The sequence below is a fragment of the Notechis scutatus genome, chromosome 6, assembly GCF_049901735.1.
Source record: "Notechis scutatus isolate UNSWTSFEM ecotype Mainland chromosome 6, rNotScu1.2, whole genome shotgun sequence".
Lineage (NCBI taxonomy): Eukaryota > Metazoa > Chordata > Lepidosauria > Squamata > Elapidae > Notechis > Notechis scutatus.
The window spans coordinates 41,095,254-41,112,295 of NC_142014.1; the positions used below are offsets into that span (position 1 = coordinate 41,095,254).

At 33.3% G+C, this 17,042-nt stretch overlaps 1 protein-coding gene and 1 long non-coding RNA gene across 5 annotated transcripts in view; one reads left to right on the forward strand and one right to left on the reverse strand.

Annotated features, from left to right (window-relative positions):
* Nucleotides 1-1,626, forward strand: part of LOC148130186 (uncharacterized) — a 39,099-nt gene extending 37,473 nt beyond the window's left edge. Inside the window, exon 4 of the long non-coding RNA XR_015750065.1 lies at nt 330-1,626. This is a non-coding gene — a long non-coding RNA (uncharacterized LOC148130186). The remainder of the gene's footprint in view (nt 1-329) is intronic.
* Nucleotides 1-17,042, reverse strand: part of PPP1R12A (protein phosphatase 1 regulatory subunit 12A) — a 106,872-nt gene that overhangs the window by 22,141 nt on the left and 67,689 nt on the right. For 2 of the 4 annotated variants that reach the window (XM_026667692.2, XM_087968030.1), the window contains exons 6-13: nt 16,910-16,984; nt 15,887-15,975; nt 15,567-15,724; nt 12,458-12,576; nt 7,588-7,800; nt 5,534-5,751; nt 3,943-4,110; nt 1,501-1,674 (exon numbers count right to left, since the gene is read on the reverse strand). In XM_026667692.2, the coding sequence (XP_026523477.1) occupies nt 1,501-1,674; nt 3,943-4,110; nt 5,534-5,751; nt 7,588-7,800; nt 12,458-12,576; nt 15,567-15,724; nt 15,887-15,975; nt 16,910-16,984 (1,214 nt within the window). Of the gene's footprint in view, nt 1-1,500; nt 1,675-3,942; nt 4,111-5,533; nt 5,752-7,587; nt 7,801-9,447; nt 9,565-12,457; nt 12,577-15,566; nt 15,725-15,886; nt 15,976-16,909; nt 16,985-17,042 lie in introns of all 4 variants that reach the window. The other 2 variants (XM_087968031.1, XM_026667693.2) reach the window with 2 other exon arrangements.

A 17,042-nucleotide genomic window follows, 5' to 3' on the forward strand; every position in this document is an offset into this window, starting at 1 on the left:
CATTAACTGGCTTTTTACATATAAAAAGCTTTGAACAGAAACAGGCATTATATGCATCATGCACCTAATCTTACATATATTTCATAACAATTGAGTTTCCATTACCTTTTTTTAATGAAAGGTATTCCTTTCAAAGCTTTGTGCTGAGAAAAAACCTTTAAGAATATTTATATTTACTGTTTACTTCATCATTTTACATTCTTTATTTAGGCATGGATTCTATTGTAGAATCTTAAAAGTTAATTGTAGCTCCGAATATGTATTTGAAGTTTCAGCACATGCACACTCACACAATTTATATGCATACATGTATTTTTGTTGTACTTCAGAATGGTTCCACAGACTCACTGGATTGGAGGGAACCTTAGAGATTGCCTTGTCTAACCTCCCAACACAGAACAGCAATTGTATGAAGATGATTGACTGACCCAGTCCAGAGGAAAACTCTAGGAATGGGAGCTTTTTCTGGATTGAAGCTTTTTTAATTTAAAAACAAGGAAACTGAGTAAGTAGATGAACCGTTCAGCTAAAAGATGGGGCTATATCATTGTGGGCAGGTAACTTTTCAACCATCAGAAAATTTACCATCAGTTTCAAACATGATTTTGGAAAGTTACATAAGTAGCAACTACACCATTTATTAGATTTTAAAATTAATGTTTATTGATTAACACTGCTTATTTAAAAATATACTATGAACGTAACTATTTAAACAAAATTCTTCCTTTAAACATTACTAATTCTCATCATCATAATCTTTTAATGACCCCATAATCCCTTGCTTTACTAATTTACTAATATAGTAATTAACTTTACTAATTCTAATATTCTTATACAATCTACAAAGTTAGCTCTGTACAGCTACCATGACACTTTATGCCTTTTAATTGGAAATCACACACACACACATTTTCATTTCAAATGAATAGCAAATGAAGTAACCATCATTATAAAAAATCACATATTTTAAGAACAAGGCTATGATATAATTTAATTCAACTTAAAAACCATTTATAAATAATAAAATATTATGATAGAAATGTATGCTTACAGTTTATGCTGACTTATTATTCATAATTTACCAGCCACTAGTTAATTTTTGAAATTTGATTGATATTAATAATAGTTTAATAATAGGATTGATTTAATACTACCTTGAAATGTTAGTTCAATTTATTACAGCTGGAGAATCTCTCTCTTTTTTTTTTTCATTTCTATTTTGTAGAATTTTTAAATAGCTACTAAATCAATCAAATGCTTATAAAGGAAAAATAAATTCTTCTCATGAAAATTCCTCTCAAAAATCTACAAATAATGAAAGACCATGACAATGGAAACATAAAACACTACTCATTATCTTAAATTTAAAATATCCACAAATAACATCTTATTTTAGAAAAGTACAGTATAACTGAAGAGTGATTTGTATGTATATTTAGCAAGAAGCATACTAATATCTATCTATACAAGAAAAGTAATATTTATATAATATTTACACACCTGCGTCTCTCCCTGACTTCTGAAGATGACACAGTACCAGTAGTAGTTGTAGTCAAGGCAGTAGTAGTAACCCCAGTATTTACAATTGAGGGTGCAACAGGAACAGTCAGTGCTGTAGAAACATGGTCTTTTTCTTTCTCAGTGCTATCGTCAGCCCATAAACGATTTGAGGTACTGCATGATCCCAACAAAAACAACAAAAGAAAGATTTAAAAAAAAATGCAAACTTGCTAAGCTGTGCTTTAAAATTATCCAAATGTTCCAAATGAATTTTACTGGACTATATTTTCACTTTATTTCTCAAGTACTGATATTATTATTATGCAATCATCATCATCATTATCATTTTTTAACAATCCCCATAATCCCATGCGGGCCAGAGTCTGGGCAACTGAGTGAAACTGAGTGTTTACTGACCAGATGCCCTTCCTGTCACCAATGCAGAATTATATTCAGCAGATATATTCTCATCGTGCGCAGAAAGAGAAATATCTGTCTCTATCTAGGATCGAACTCACAGCCTCCTGATTGTAAGGTGAGAGGTGCATCTCTAGGCCACTGCACCATTCATTTTTTTATTAGTATGCAATGATGCATTGCAATTCTTTTTATGTGAATATTATTTGGATTTTGAGCCAGGGATCATATATAAAATGATACACTGAAATTTAAACATAATATGGCTAAAATAATACACTGAAAGAAATGTCAAATTATATTAACATGTAGCAATACTCTGCCAGTTGGAGATGCTTTATACTGGAGGTGGTTGGTGCAGTGACAAAGAAGACAATACCCCTCATGTCGCTTGAACCTGTGATTTTTAGTCTTAATCCTTGTAATTTCAATTATTCTTAAATTTATAATTGTTTTTATATTTCTATTTTTATTACACTGTAAGATGCTCAGAGCTTGGCTAGTCTAGTAAAGAGAAGGACCAGGGGAGACATGATAGCAGTCTTCCAATATTTGAGGGACTGCCACAGGGAGGAAGGAGTCAATCTATTTTCTAAAGTGTCTGTAGGCCAGACAAGGAATAATGGATGGAAACTGAACAAGGAGAGATTTAACCTGGAAATAAGGAGAAACTTTCTGACAGTGAGAACAATCAACCAATGGAACAGCTTGCCCTCGAAAGTTGCGGGAGCGCCATCACTTGAGACTTTCAAGAAGAGATTGGACTGCCATCTGTCAGAAATGGTGTAGGGTCTCCCGCTTGGGTGGGGGAAGGTTGAACTAGATGACCTACAAGGTCCCTTCCAACTCTGATTATCTGTTATCAGAGTTGCTTTTGATAGCAAATTGGGCCTCATATTTAATAGTTAAATAAATACTCCAGTTGAAGCTATGTTTAATTTCGATCATCTTCAGTGCAAAGAACTCAGATAAACTACCTGAAATTTCCACTTCTTGGTCAGTGAATAAGTATTAGTTATCCTCGTTCGTATCTAAATAATATTATCATAATTGAATATACACACATATCCCAAATAATGCTATGAAAGGGGCAGAAGAGCAGTATATAACCATGGTTTTTATTTTCCCTAATCACAAACACATACAAGGACTTCCTTCGAATTACATTTACTCATCCTATCAAGTCCTGCAAGAGAGGCATGCTCTGAGTTCCATATACCAAGAAATGTCATCTGAAAGAGCACTTTTTCTATCATGTCTCTGGAACATGATCACCCGCACCCCACCCTGGAAATCAGAATAGCTTTGACCCTGCTGTTTTCATAAAGCCCCGAAAACATGGTTTTGCCATCAGAGGTGAGGAGTTAGAAGTGGGGCAAAGCCTGTGCAGTAGCCTTATTGATGTTTTTGATGCGTATGAGAACACCTCTGCTATGGATTTTATTGGATGGTCTTTTAAAAATATTTTATGGCTCTGAATTTGTAGTTACTCTATTGTTTTGGTGTAGTTTTTTTGTTTTTATTTTTTGTGAGCCACCCAGAGTGAGAGATATGAGATGGGAGGCAATATAAATTGATTAATTAAATACATACACACACGCAGGTTTTTTTTAAAGGAATATTACCACCACCACCCCCGCCAAAAAAAAAAAAAAAAGCAGATATGGGAATTACAATGGGTTAATTTAAAAGCTTTTTTCTGCTCTCTCAGGTAGTAAGGTGAAGACTGCCAGAAATCATCCTGGAGATCAATATCTCTGGCAACTTACTTAAGGAATGTTCAAAACCCACAGAAACCAGTGTATTAAATCCATAATATCTTAAGGTACAAATAAGTGAATTACACCAAGAAAAAAAGAATTTATCTTAGAATCAGAGCACTACTACAACTTGAGTTGAAAATTGGTTTAAGTGTACATGTGGTATTACTCTGGCCTCAAATGCTTTTAATCCACCTGTAAGGACAAAATCAGCATAAAATTGCAGGCTCAGCATCTTATGCACGAAAGCTCACATTAATCTCACCTGCTTTGCATGGCTGATGTTGCTGAACCTGTTGTGGCCTTTGCAGCAGTGCTTGTACTAGAAAGCAGATTTTTCTGAAGACCAGTGAGAGAGGTAACAGTTGATATAGATGTAGTATTTGGAACACTAGTATTAATCAAGTCATCTTGTCTTCTACCAAAGGAACTGCTACCAAATAAAAAAAAATTGAAATATTTTTACGCTGATGATTTTTTGACCAAATGCCAATTAAATCCACTAAAAGGAAAAATGATAATTGTAATATATTACTACTACTTTTCCCCTCTTCTAGATGATTACACAGTCTTACCCCAATAAAACAACATGCTTGCATATATCAATGCAATATTGTGGCATATTTATCAATGATATAATTATTAATACTATTTTATATATTTAGTAATAAATATAATTACAACTATGCAGGTAAAAGCAAGCAAATGAAATCCATTAAAAGGCATGTTTTAAGAAACCAAAAATTAGTAACTTATACAGTGGTTATAAAGTAATAAAATTATAAAACAAACTCATTAGTGAAGAACTGATACCTACCTAAAACATTCATATCAATGAAAGGCAATCCTATTTCTATTGTTGCTTCCAGTAACAGGAAAGACATTATTCTTACATTTATTTAGTTCAGAGGTCTCCAAACTTGGCAACTTTAAGACCTGTGGACTTCAACTCCCAGAATTTTGGAAGTTGAAGTTCACAAGTCTTAAAGTTGCCAAGTTTGAGGACCCCTGATTTAGTTCATTACATTATGGAAGACTATTTTTTAAAAAACCCAGTGAATTACATAAAATGTGCCTTTTAGTTATTAATATCAAAAGAAAGACAACTCTAAATTTAATATGATTCCTGACAAAAGAAAAGAAAAAAAAATACAAACCCAGAGAAACACCTTAGAGAGAATAATATCTCCACCCCAACATCCCATATGTGAATATGCTGATACCAAAAGATGGGGGATAAGACCAAAATCAACTTACAGAAATCACTGTAGTAATGAAGTAATTATTATTTTTCATTTATGGAAAACTATTTTTTTTATGTATTCAGTATATATTCCATATACTAAATATATTATTCAATGGTATATTGAAATATATTAAAATAGTTAAATGTTGCTGTTCTTTAAATTTCTCTTTCGTTAAATTATACTCAAAATTAAACACTATATAGCGCCGTGATGGCGAACCTATGGCACACGTGCCACAGGTGGCATGCAGAGCCGTTTGTGCGGGCATGCGAGCTCAGACAAACTTATCTCACTGCGCATGCGCATGCCTCCCAGCTGATTTTCGGGCCTTTTTCGGCCTCCCAAAGGCTTGAGGGAAGCCTCTGCAGCCTTTGGAGGCCAAAAAATAGGCCTGTATGGTCACTTCCTGTATTTCCAGAAATACCAGAAGTGACAAAACAGCGAGCGCAAGCACACACACAATTTTTGGCACAGGAGCCCAAAAAGGTTAGCCACCACTGTTCTAGTGCGTATGGTTCTGAAAGAAAAAATGTTAATATTCTTTTACATTCTTGCTTTCTGCTAATCATTCTGGAAAATACCTCATATTATAAAGTGTTATTTATTTACCTTTTCTGATAGCTTGAATTTAGTGATGTGGTACCTTCATTTGAGATATTTTTCTTTGCATCTTCTTCCCATTTTCTTCTAGTATAAGAACCACTACCACGTATTATGCTGGCTGAAGAATCCCTATTCTCTTTCTCTTCAATATCTGATGTACTGGCCAGCCGTCTTGGTATTGTAGGTGCCACATATGCAAGCCTGGTTGTTTTTGTATCTCTCTCCTGAAAGAATTTTTTGAAATAATATTTCAGTTACAACCAATTTAAAGTTTTATTTTTTAAAGAACCAATTTCCTTCGTGCAATATGTATATTCACTCTTAATATTTTCCATGATAAGTTTACAATTTCTTCCAATCAATTTTACAGAAGAGTAAGCAAAGTTCTTCATGAAATTTATCGAGGGACTGTGTATCTCATGCTCTTCCCCTAAAGTACCATCATCAGCTGCCCATGCTTCTAAACTGGACAATCAAGCCAGATTTTGAACAACAGAATTAATGTACCTAAATTTAACACTGGGTCCCAGAATAAGGAGAAAATAATATCAAAACATTTCAACCTTCTGGGACACTTCATTATAGATCTTCAAAGAAGCCAGTTTGGAACAAAGAAACTTAATCAGCATGAATGAGCACGAAACTGCTAAACTCACATGCTTCAAAAACTTCTGGACTCGGCGTGCGTGTTTTCTGTCTGTCTTGTCTATCAAATGTATATGACTATCTCAGAAGATCTCAATAAACACAATGAGTTTTAAACAAATTGCAACAGTTGATAGGATACTTGTTTTCTGCATCTGCATAACTAGTCTGTTTCTTTTCCCCTACTGCAATCCTAATTTAAATGCTACATCAATTTAGCTATTCCAGGCATTAGAGTAAGTGAGCTGTAGTTCAGAAAAGCTTACACCTTTTCATAAAATGAAAATTTTAAAAGACAGTACCAGACTCCTCCTGATTTATACTTTAAAATACTTATAAAATTAAAATCTAGAAAGCTGATTACTTGCTAAACCTAAACTACACCCTCAAACTTCTGAATAAGACTGTTTTATTACATTGAAAGAAATCATAAAAACTTTGTATGCGTATTAGTAACAAGATATCTGGGGAGAGATGGAAGAGATGTCACAATCTTTCTGCAAGACACAAATTTGCATATACTAGAATTAGAATTCTTGTATTGGCCAAGTGTGTTTGAACACGGAAGGAATTTGTCTTGGTGCAAATGCTCTCAGTATACATAAAAGAAAACATACTTTCAACAAGAGTCAAGAATCATAAGATACAATACTTAATAATAGTCATAGGGTACAATAAGCAATCAAATCATACTAGGAAACAGTCAATATAAATCGTAAGGATACAACCAACAAAGTTACAGTCATACAGTTACAAGTGGGAGGGTGTTAGGGTTACGTACCTAACTACGTTAGGTAACCTATGTTATTCCTAACAGAGGGGATGGGTGATAAGGAGTGATGAGAAGATTAATAGTAATAGTAGTGCAGAATTTGTAAATAGTTGGACAGTGTTGAGGGAATTATTTGTTTAGCAGAGTGATGGCGTTTGGGAAAAAACTGTCATTGTATCTAGTTGTTCTGATGTGCAGTGCTCTATAGCATCGTTTTGAGGGAAGGAGTTGAAACAGTTTATATCCAGGATGTGAGGGGTCTGTAAATATTTTCACAGTCCTCTTTTTGACTCGTGAAGCATACAGGTCCTCAATAGAAGGCAGTTTGGTAGCAGTTGTTTTTTCTGCAGTCCTAATTATCCTCTAAAGTCCGTGTCTATCCTGTACTAATCAAGAATCAAAGAAAAATACACAGAAAGATACTGGAAGCCCTGCTCGTCACTGAGGTTTTATGTTTCAAACTGACTTTACCATTCATGCCAGTAAAGACCTTAACCCATAAATTATGGGCATAAAAATATGGTCTGCATTTTCATAGTCTGGTTGTCTTTCAAACATGTACTGCTTTGGTTTGAAATCACTACCAAGAGTAACTTAATTAACAATAATTTAATTATGATGCAAATTTGGGAGGAAAAGTTACCTTGTCTTTGTTATCTAATGAAGATGACAATCTAGGGCTTGAAGCTGAACGTATAACACCTGTTGAATCTTTTTCTTTCTGAGTTTCTTTGCTAGCTGTAATTTCTGCCAGAGCCCCATAACTGCCAGTCTTTCGAAGACCCAATCTCCAAGAAGCAGGAGACTCATCTTTTCGTTCTTCTTCTTTGGGAGAAATCTTAGTTGAAGTTGGAAACTGCAAAACACAGAGTTGCTTTTTTATAAGCTTGCTTCCAAGCATCCACTGTGCAGTCAAACATTTAAGAAGGGACATGCACAGACCAGAAAACAAGACATTCTAGAATCTCAACAACAATAACAGGTTTTCTGCTCTGTTCACTGACAAGTATACATAAATCAGAGAAATAGCATCATTCTGCTTAATTACATTGCAACCATCTTTAATACCAAAACAAAGAATATTGGATAAAATATAAGTTTCTGTGTTACACAATGAAGGTATGATACACAATCACACAATGCACACTTAGAGAACAGAAGTTCAGGCAAGCAACTATATTTTTTGCTTTGTGGAGATTATGAAGATTAGAACTCTGCCTTGTTCAAACCACATTTACACAACATGGATGCTATATTTAAGGAATATAGCAATTAATCTTTGCATTCTTCCACTTATCTTTATAAAACCTTAAAGATGCAAAAATAAACATTACAGATGACCATCAGAGGATCATATACAATAACTATGTGAAGCCTGGTTCACAATTACATAAAATTGGTTTCCATATAGATTATCTGGAAACTAATTCTAGCAAGCCTCCTTAAAAAAAGGGGGAAAAAACCTATTAAAAAATTATTCTGTTGTATAGTGCAGTGTTGGTGTGGTATCGGGGGTTTCCGGTTCAATGTGTGAACGGTGAAGGATGTGTGTTTGTGTTTATTTTCATGGTCATAGTCATGATGTGCACTGAAGATGGTGTTTGTTTTTGTTGTACGAGGTGCAATGACAATAAAGTAATCTAAAAACTAAAAAAAAACTCTTTAAAATGTTCTGCTACCCAGGACACTGTTCCCCATCCAAGGAATGCTTTCCAAATAATGCAATAGTGAAAAATGTATCATCTTCAAAAGTATTGCTTTGTTAATACTCTTATCCTCCTTCCAAAAATGAAAGGCAGGATTCCTTCCTGGCCAATCAGCAGCAATGAAAAAGTTTAATGATTAAAGTATAACTATGAAGATGCTGGATCTCCTTTGTCCAATAATATTGCAATATTGGCTGGATTCATACATTGCACTGAACTATGATTATGATGTATCATAGTCCGTGAGTAAAATGCAGGGGTCTGGACTGCAACAGTGCAAAACATTAAACCATTAATGTGGCTTCGCATAGTGTATGAATGCAATATTTCTGGTAGTCCATAGAATAATTTGTTTGATGCTTTATTTTATAACAAAAATATTTATTTTAAGCTGAGAAAATAAGGTCAAATAATGGGGATGAATGCAAACAATAATTGCTTCTGTCAAAGTTCAAGAATTTGACCTTTCTTTGGGTCTATAAACAGGTCACATAAGACACTCTAATTTTCAATCAATTTAATTCTATAATTCTGTGCTTTATGGAGTTTTTTACAAATACATATTTTATATTTCTGGAGAAGAAAGAAAAGCTTCATACCATTGCCTGAGCAAGTTAAATTTTCAAAATAACTATTTTTTTCCCCAAAGGTTAGCTTTAAATGTTGCACTATGAATACATACTTGCCATGATTCAAAATAACACTGTTTAAAATCATGCAATTATAATGTCAACATTTGAATTAGCAGTTGTTATTTGGCAACTTGGAAAAAGAAGCTAAACATACAATGCCCTCACCAGAGACTTTTCACCTTTACTTGGCACAAGAATAATGCCAGTTCTATGTAAGCCCTGCCTCCATGATGTAGGATTTACAGAGTCCATCACAGGCATGAGAGGAGAGGGAGAGTCATACTAAAGCCAATTGGAAGAAGACACACAAAAGAGATATAAAGATTGAAGGAAAAAAATGGTGTTTGCCTTAAAAGAGTTGTAGAAGAAAATTGATACTCATTTTCTTTTTCTGTTTTCTTTTTCACTAAATATCACCACTACTTGATCAAGTTAACAGAGGCGTGGATAAAAGTTCCCTTAGTATTGCAACTAGATGTGGAAATAGTTGAATCCTACTGCTATGTTATATATTAGCTAACATAATTTATGCTTTTCCATATTCACATAATATATAGAAAAGTACTGATGTGTTATGTTCTGAATCTAAACCCAAAAGATGCTTCAGATTATATGTATCAGCACCTCATTAAGAAATATACAATAGCTGTGCTTCCCAAGAAAATAAGTGTTCAGTGTAAGAAAGTGACAAAACAATGTAAGTTTCAGAAAAGGTGTGAACATGCTTCCTTTGCTTAAAAATATTTTCCCTTGGACTGCAAAGTTATCATACAAGTGCAGATAGACACATCTTCTTTACAGAAATGCCAAGAGATGCGGTAAGCACGCTAAGAAATGCTCTGAAACATATTTTCAGCTTCAAATCTGAAGCACACCATATTCCTAGAGAGTTATTGCAATTTGCTGAGACCATTAGTAAAGGCTATCAGGAATTCTTACTCATTAGAGTTTTTCTTTTCTTTTCAGGTGTTCTCAAATCTACTGACAGTTTTAACTAATTCTCTAAATTGATCTCTAAATTGAGCAGGCTGAGAACTGACACAGTAGTTTTCATACCCAGCATCTAACAAATCTTCCTTTGTATTTGGACAAAGGAAATTAAGGAAAACCAAGGATTGTATGTTAGACTGGGAAACTAAAAAATATTATAGAAAGAAATGGTAACTATTTCTTAATTATTGCCAATGCATATAGCACAGTAAAAAGCAGTGTTCAGCCCAATTTATAGCATTTAAGATTTCATTTTTTTTATAGTTGGTAAGTAATTCAAATTCTTGTTCTTCAACATATAAGCAATATGAAAGCTACATATTTGTTTATGGCAAAAGTATGTGAACCTCCAGGATTATAAATTAGTTCATAGGGAAAATTAGAATCACTCAGATCTTTACATTTTTGTGGAAAAGTGATTACAGGACCTCCAAAATATTGTTGCTAATGCTCTTAATGCTAGAAAAATCTAACAGTCCACTGTTAGGCAGATGGTAAAAATGGAGATAATTCAGCAGCACTGTCATCCTTTCCTAGAGTGGTTGATCAACCAAGATCACACCAAGAGTAAGGTCTTAAAGGTAACATCTAAGGAACTAACGGCCTCTCTTGCATTGGCAAATATTAGTGTTTGTGAGACCACTATCAGGAAGATACTGAGCAATAATAATGTGCATGGTAGGATTGCAAGGAGAAAGTTATTACTCTCCAAAAAGCACATGGCTGCCTATCTACACTTTGCAAAAGACTACATGGCTGAGCCAAATGGCTATTGGAAGAATGCTATATGGGTGGATGAGACCAAAATAAAGTTCTTGGCTTGAATGAAAAGCATTACATTTGGCAAAAGACAAATCACTGCATTCCAACATAAGATCCTTATCCCGTGTGTCAAACACATAGTAGTGGTGGTATCATAATTTGGGAGAGCTTTTCTGCCTCTGGAGCAGGACAACTTGCCCTCAATTATAGAACTGTGGGTTATGAAATGTTTCAGCATATTCTATAGGCAAATGTCAGCATAACTGTCCATAAATTGAAGCTCAAGAGAAAGTGGGTCATGAAGCAACATAACAATCCAAAGCATAGGAGTCGTACGACCAAAGAATGGTTAAAGCAGAAGAAAGTTTGGAATGGGTAAGTCAAACTCCTGACTGTAATCCTATAAAAATGTTGTGGAAGGACCTTAAGGAGGCAGTTTATATGAGGAACCCCACCACCATCCCTGAGTTAAAGCTGTTCTGTAAGGAAAAAATCAGCTACAATTCCTCCAAGCTGACTTTAGGACTGATCAACAGTTTTCAGAAATGTTTACTTGCAATTATTGCTGCTCCAGGGGGACATATCAGTTACTGAAAGAAATGATTCACATACTTTTTACCATTCACAAATATATAGCATTGAGTCATTTTCTTCAATATTATTTTCAGTATTATTACTTTTGACTCTTTTGTTTAACAAGGTTTCTTTTACCTAGTTGTAGGACAAACCATTTTAGATCATTGTTTTAAAAAAAAAAAATTGACAATCCAAAAGGGTTCACAAACTTTTAAGCACAACTGTATACATTAGGCACCAAAATTTCCCCTGAACTTATGTGTACACATTCTTCACATATAGCACATGTTTATTTAAACATTGCCACTGCACAGGAACATTGCCACCATCATTGTCCACCTAAGTGATTCTTCTGAAGACGATTGCTTCCCAGTTGCTAAAGGGAGTGAAGAAGCATCAACACTAAGAATGGAGACTCTTCCATCCAATAATCTGTTCCAGGCTCCTGCTTTTCTACTACTTTGAAACAGAAAAGTAACAGATCTGCTTCCTGACAAAAAAAAAAAAAAAAAGCCAGGGCCTACTGTAGGCCTATGAGTTATGGATTACTTTACTTGACAGTGACAATTCAACAATACTTGGTATTTCTTCTCTCAATGGAAGTCAAGGCTTCCCAACAGGAAAGTGGGAAGTGTTGGCACTGCAACTCCCAGAATTAATTTGAGGAGCTATGATATCCGCAAATTCTGGCAGCTGCAGTTACTAATACACTTGTAGGTGCCAGATTGGGCAAAGTGTCTTATATCATCAGACTGAAAAAAATGATTAAAATTTTGCTTTTTGAATAGATATGTAATTACATATAGTTAAATGTTAGTACTAGTAAGTGAATAAAAGCATATGTTACCTTTTTAAGAGGGGATGTAGGTGTTACTTGACCAGTAGGAACAGATGGTGTTGTTACAACAATTGAAGAAGCTTGCACATTGGTAGTACTTGAGTTATTGACTGTAGATTTGTTCTTTTCTATAAAAAAATCATTCACAGTTTATATAATATAAATGTTGTACTGTCTGTAGCTATCCCATTCTCTCAAAAGGCATTTGTTTAAACCTCAAAACGAAAGAGTTAATTTTGTTAAGAAATTTATTTCTAATTATTGTAACTACTCATAAAATTATCAACAAATAGTATTTATGACAAATTTTCATGGTTCTGGCCATCCCTGCCATCACAAAATTGTAAGCCAGTGCTTGTTGCCCATCTCACAATTATGATGTTGCAACAAGCTATGGTCACATGATCATTATTTCTGATGTTCTCTGTCAGCTTCCCACAAAAATGAGAGAAGCCAACAGGAATCTAGAAGTTGTGGTCATGTTGGTTCTCACTTAACAACCTGCATAAACTTTGTTTAATGATGGCAACCAGGACTGTTGGAATTGCTGCCACTAAACATGGTCATGTGACAGTGTACTTTTATAAAAAGTCATAAGCTATCATAAGTCACAGACTACTTGAAGTGGCTACTTTTAAACCAGAAAACAAGATTCCAACTTTCTTGCAAGTTGAGGAAGAGGAGAGGAGGAGAAAATTATGAGAGGAATACTCCCCACAGTATATTCTTATAGCAGAAAACTATATTTTGCTATTAAAAACTGATTAAAATATTATATCATTCCTAGTACTAATTAACAATTGAATGCAATAAGAAAAGTATTGTTTTAATTAATGTATTCATCTGCTAAGCTCTGAGTAGTGGACGGATATTTACAATAAGCATTTAAGATAATAATACAAAAATGATAAAATACAGTGCACAAAAAATAGTGCAAAAGTCTATAAACACAAGAATAAATGTCTAGAAACAAGAATGAGGGAATATGTAAATATGTAAATATACCATGGAGAAGATTGAAATGTAAGAATAAAATATATTGATTTATAGTAAGAGTAAGATGTAATGGTAAAGGAATAAGTAAATACATATACTGAAAAATGTGAGGAGATGCAAAAGATGTCTTGATGTTGATAATAATGTATAAAGTTTTATTTTATGTTTTTAAAATTTGGAAACTTAATAAAATTTATTTTAAAAAAGAATCTTAATGTACTATTTTAATGCTTTTTAATAATCTCCAGATATCATCAAATATCAGTAATGGAATTCATAGTTTTCATGAGCTGCAAAAACATGACTGGAAACAATTTATGCTCCACAAATCATGGTTGTCAATCTCTGATGTGAGAGTCGGGCAAAGTGGAATGTGACTCTCAATTCCAAATGCAACAGTTGAGAAGGCACTCTTTCATGTTTTACAATTCTTAACAAAGACATCCAGAAAAATAATTGACTATATGGGATATAATTATATACAATATGTCAATATATAACGGTAAATATATTTTAATAACTAAGCAAGTATTCAACAAATTGAAGTACAATCTAGTCTCAGTGAATGGATACTGAATCACATTAGAGGAGAGTGAAAACCTGACAATTAGGGAGTTACTTTTTCATGTTCTGCACATTTAAAAAAAAAAATATTCCCAGTGCTTTTCATTTAAAAATGAAATATTGATGTATTGAATCCTGTCTATACACATATTATGCAAAAGAGATAGTACAGTAGGCCTCTAATCCATCTAGAATCTTTTTCCAAGTACCAGTACTTACAATAGACCTCTGAATCTACCTTATAATAAATAATTGGAAGAAAAAAGAAAGTACAAGTTTGGAACATAGAGATTCAGCTTCAGGGAAAAGTTAAGTTCTCTAGCATGCCAAATAAAGTATGATGAAAGTCCTGTTGATATTTTAAAATCTCCAAGTTTACATAAATTAATTCTTGTGTCACAGTCATATTTTCCTGGCACAAGACTGCATAGTAGGAACAAAGAAAACACAGCAATGAAAGTCATGTAACTCAAGAAATGCTGAAGTGATGACTCTGAACCTTTAAGTCATTCATATGTATAGTTCATCAAGATTTTCAATATTATATTACTATAATTAAGTGAACTAAAAGTATATCTTTCTGGTTTGTTATTTTAAAATTTAAGATTGTTCTACACAGCAAAATCATAAATGAATTTTGTAGAAGTTTACAAGGTTGAAATTGTTCTGCCACAACAAAAGTTAATTTTCCAAAGCACAGCCTTAGCAAGAAATATCTCAAAGGCCAATTATGCATTACTTTTTAAATATTTTTTTAGCTATAGATTAATTACTAAACTGCTAGAAATAATTTTCTAAGCTAAGCTTTCAGTATATTCACTGCAAACTGCTTGTGTATTTTTAAAAAAATAGCATATCCAGTATTTTGTGTATACATTTGATAGATTATTCTTTATTATTAAGATTAAAAACAACTAATCAAGTTATTAGTCTACAAAATAAAGAAATGACCAATGTAATTTGCATAAATAGAGCACTTTGAAGCATATATTTCCCACATCCATTTGTTGAGACTTTCAACAAAATAATCTCAACATGCATCACCATTGCTCACTTATCTTTCAGGCCACATTTGACCTAAGTGATTTGAGACAGCAATTTTAAACAAGCTAACTTTAGCAATGCTACATGTTTTTGCAAAATCAATGCAACCCACTACTATAGAAGTCTCTTTATGATAATGTAAGTGCATGTAATCTTTGATTTTTCTACTCTTGCTGCAAGACTTCTTACTCATTTTGCTTTCATGTAATATAGCACCTTGTTTTTCATACAGTTATCTAGTTCCTAATTACCTATTTGTGAAGCCAATTGAGCTGTTCAAAAATTATGTAAAGATGTTTTAAGAACATGTAAAATGTAGTAAGATATAAAAAATGATCCATTCAGTATAAGCTTTATCTAAAAAATTAAAATCACTTAATGCCTTCCACCTGTCCCTCAGCATCATATTATTATGGCAGCAGCAAACATAAAACAAGGAAGAAACAAAAGTTACAATAAATTAAAATGAGATGAAAATAAATAAAAAGGTAACCAAAGTATTTTTCCACATTACCTGTTTCTGCTTCAGATTCTGAATCTTCTTCCTCATCTTCTTCACTAGAGCAACTGGATTCATCTTTTTTTCCTTCTTCCTCCTCATCACCCTTTTCTTGTTCTAAGGACTCAATGTTTGATGGATTCTTGTCTTGCTCAATGATCAAAGTATCTTTACTGGAACATTGATATTATAAATATTTATTTATTACTTTTAGGGGAAAAAACTAAATATCAGTTGATACTTTGTTTGATCCACGGCATATTCTAGTTCAAACTTGTGTAATCTTAATCTTTTTTTGCCCCTCTCCCAATGTTAGTTTTAGTTTAGCTACTTACTTTTTAAATGATTTTTGAGACTGATTATTGTCCATGTTTGCTGTTGTTTCAATTAAAGGTGATTTCTTCTCCTTCTTCTCACTATGAAGCTTTAACAGAAGTTAAAATACTTAATTAGATTTTTAATTATTACAAGTAAAATTTACTAGGAAAATTCCAGTATTATTAATTCAAAAAGTAAAATCCTTTAATCTTTCAAAACTAATTTTCAGCATAAAAAGCAACACTGACCTGAAGCAAACAAACTGTCCTAAAGCCATCTCCATCTCATAAAAATAAATAAAATAGAAAAAAGTAAAATAATGTCAGCTCACAACTAATACATAATTTTATTAAGCACTGCTTTAGAAAGGATCCAGAAGTATTGTTAAGAGAAACTACTATGAAAGTGAAGTTTTTGTGTTTGGTAGCAGTAGTAATATAACGATCTCTGTAACTTCAAAATAGCTAAGAACAGGCAGTTATTAGAAAATGGAGTCTTGGAAGTTAATATCCAACTCCCTGAGCAGAAACAGATCATATGTTGCTGTAGCTTAATATGGAGAAGGCACTTTCTTACTCACAGTGGTATATCGTAATAACTTACAATATGGGGCCACAAGCTATAGCTGACAGCTAAAGAAAGCTTTGGAAATAAGATGGACTAATGCTACTATGTTTAAACTTCTTCCTGATGTCTTGTAAAGCTAAAGGACCAAGCTGTGTTTCTCTTTTGAGAACAAGGAATAAATACAAACCTTTCCATGCTATTTGAAGTAGGAAGTAAATGTGGCCTCAGAAAGAAAAATACAGAAATCCAGATATATTTTTTTAGTAGCATGCTCAAAAGTCCAAAACATTACCAAGACATAAGTTTAGTATATGCAAAACATTCTGTGCAGTGGCTATTAAAATATTCTATTTAAACAGCTCTTAATTTGAACTCAATATGAACACGGATGTCCTTTTGTGTTAGTTCTATATATTCTAATATGAAGCTTCAAATTGGTTCACATTTTGTTCTTGCACACTGAAAGAGCTTACCATGTTTTGTTTCTTTTGAAGCTCTTCTAAATAGCCTAATATGTCTTCATCTGCTACATCAAATGCTGTTTGACCCTACAGAAGAGGAAAAAAACACAGATTATGGTGCAATTAAACTAATAACCACAAAGAG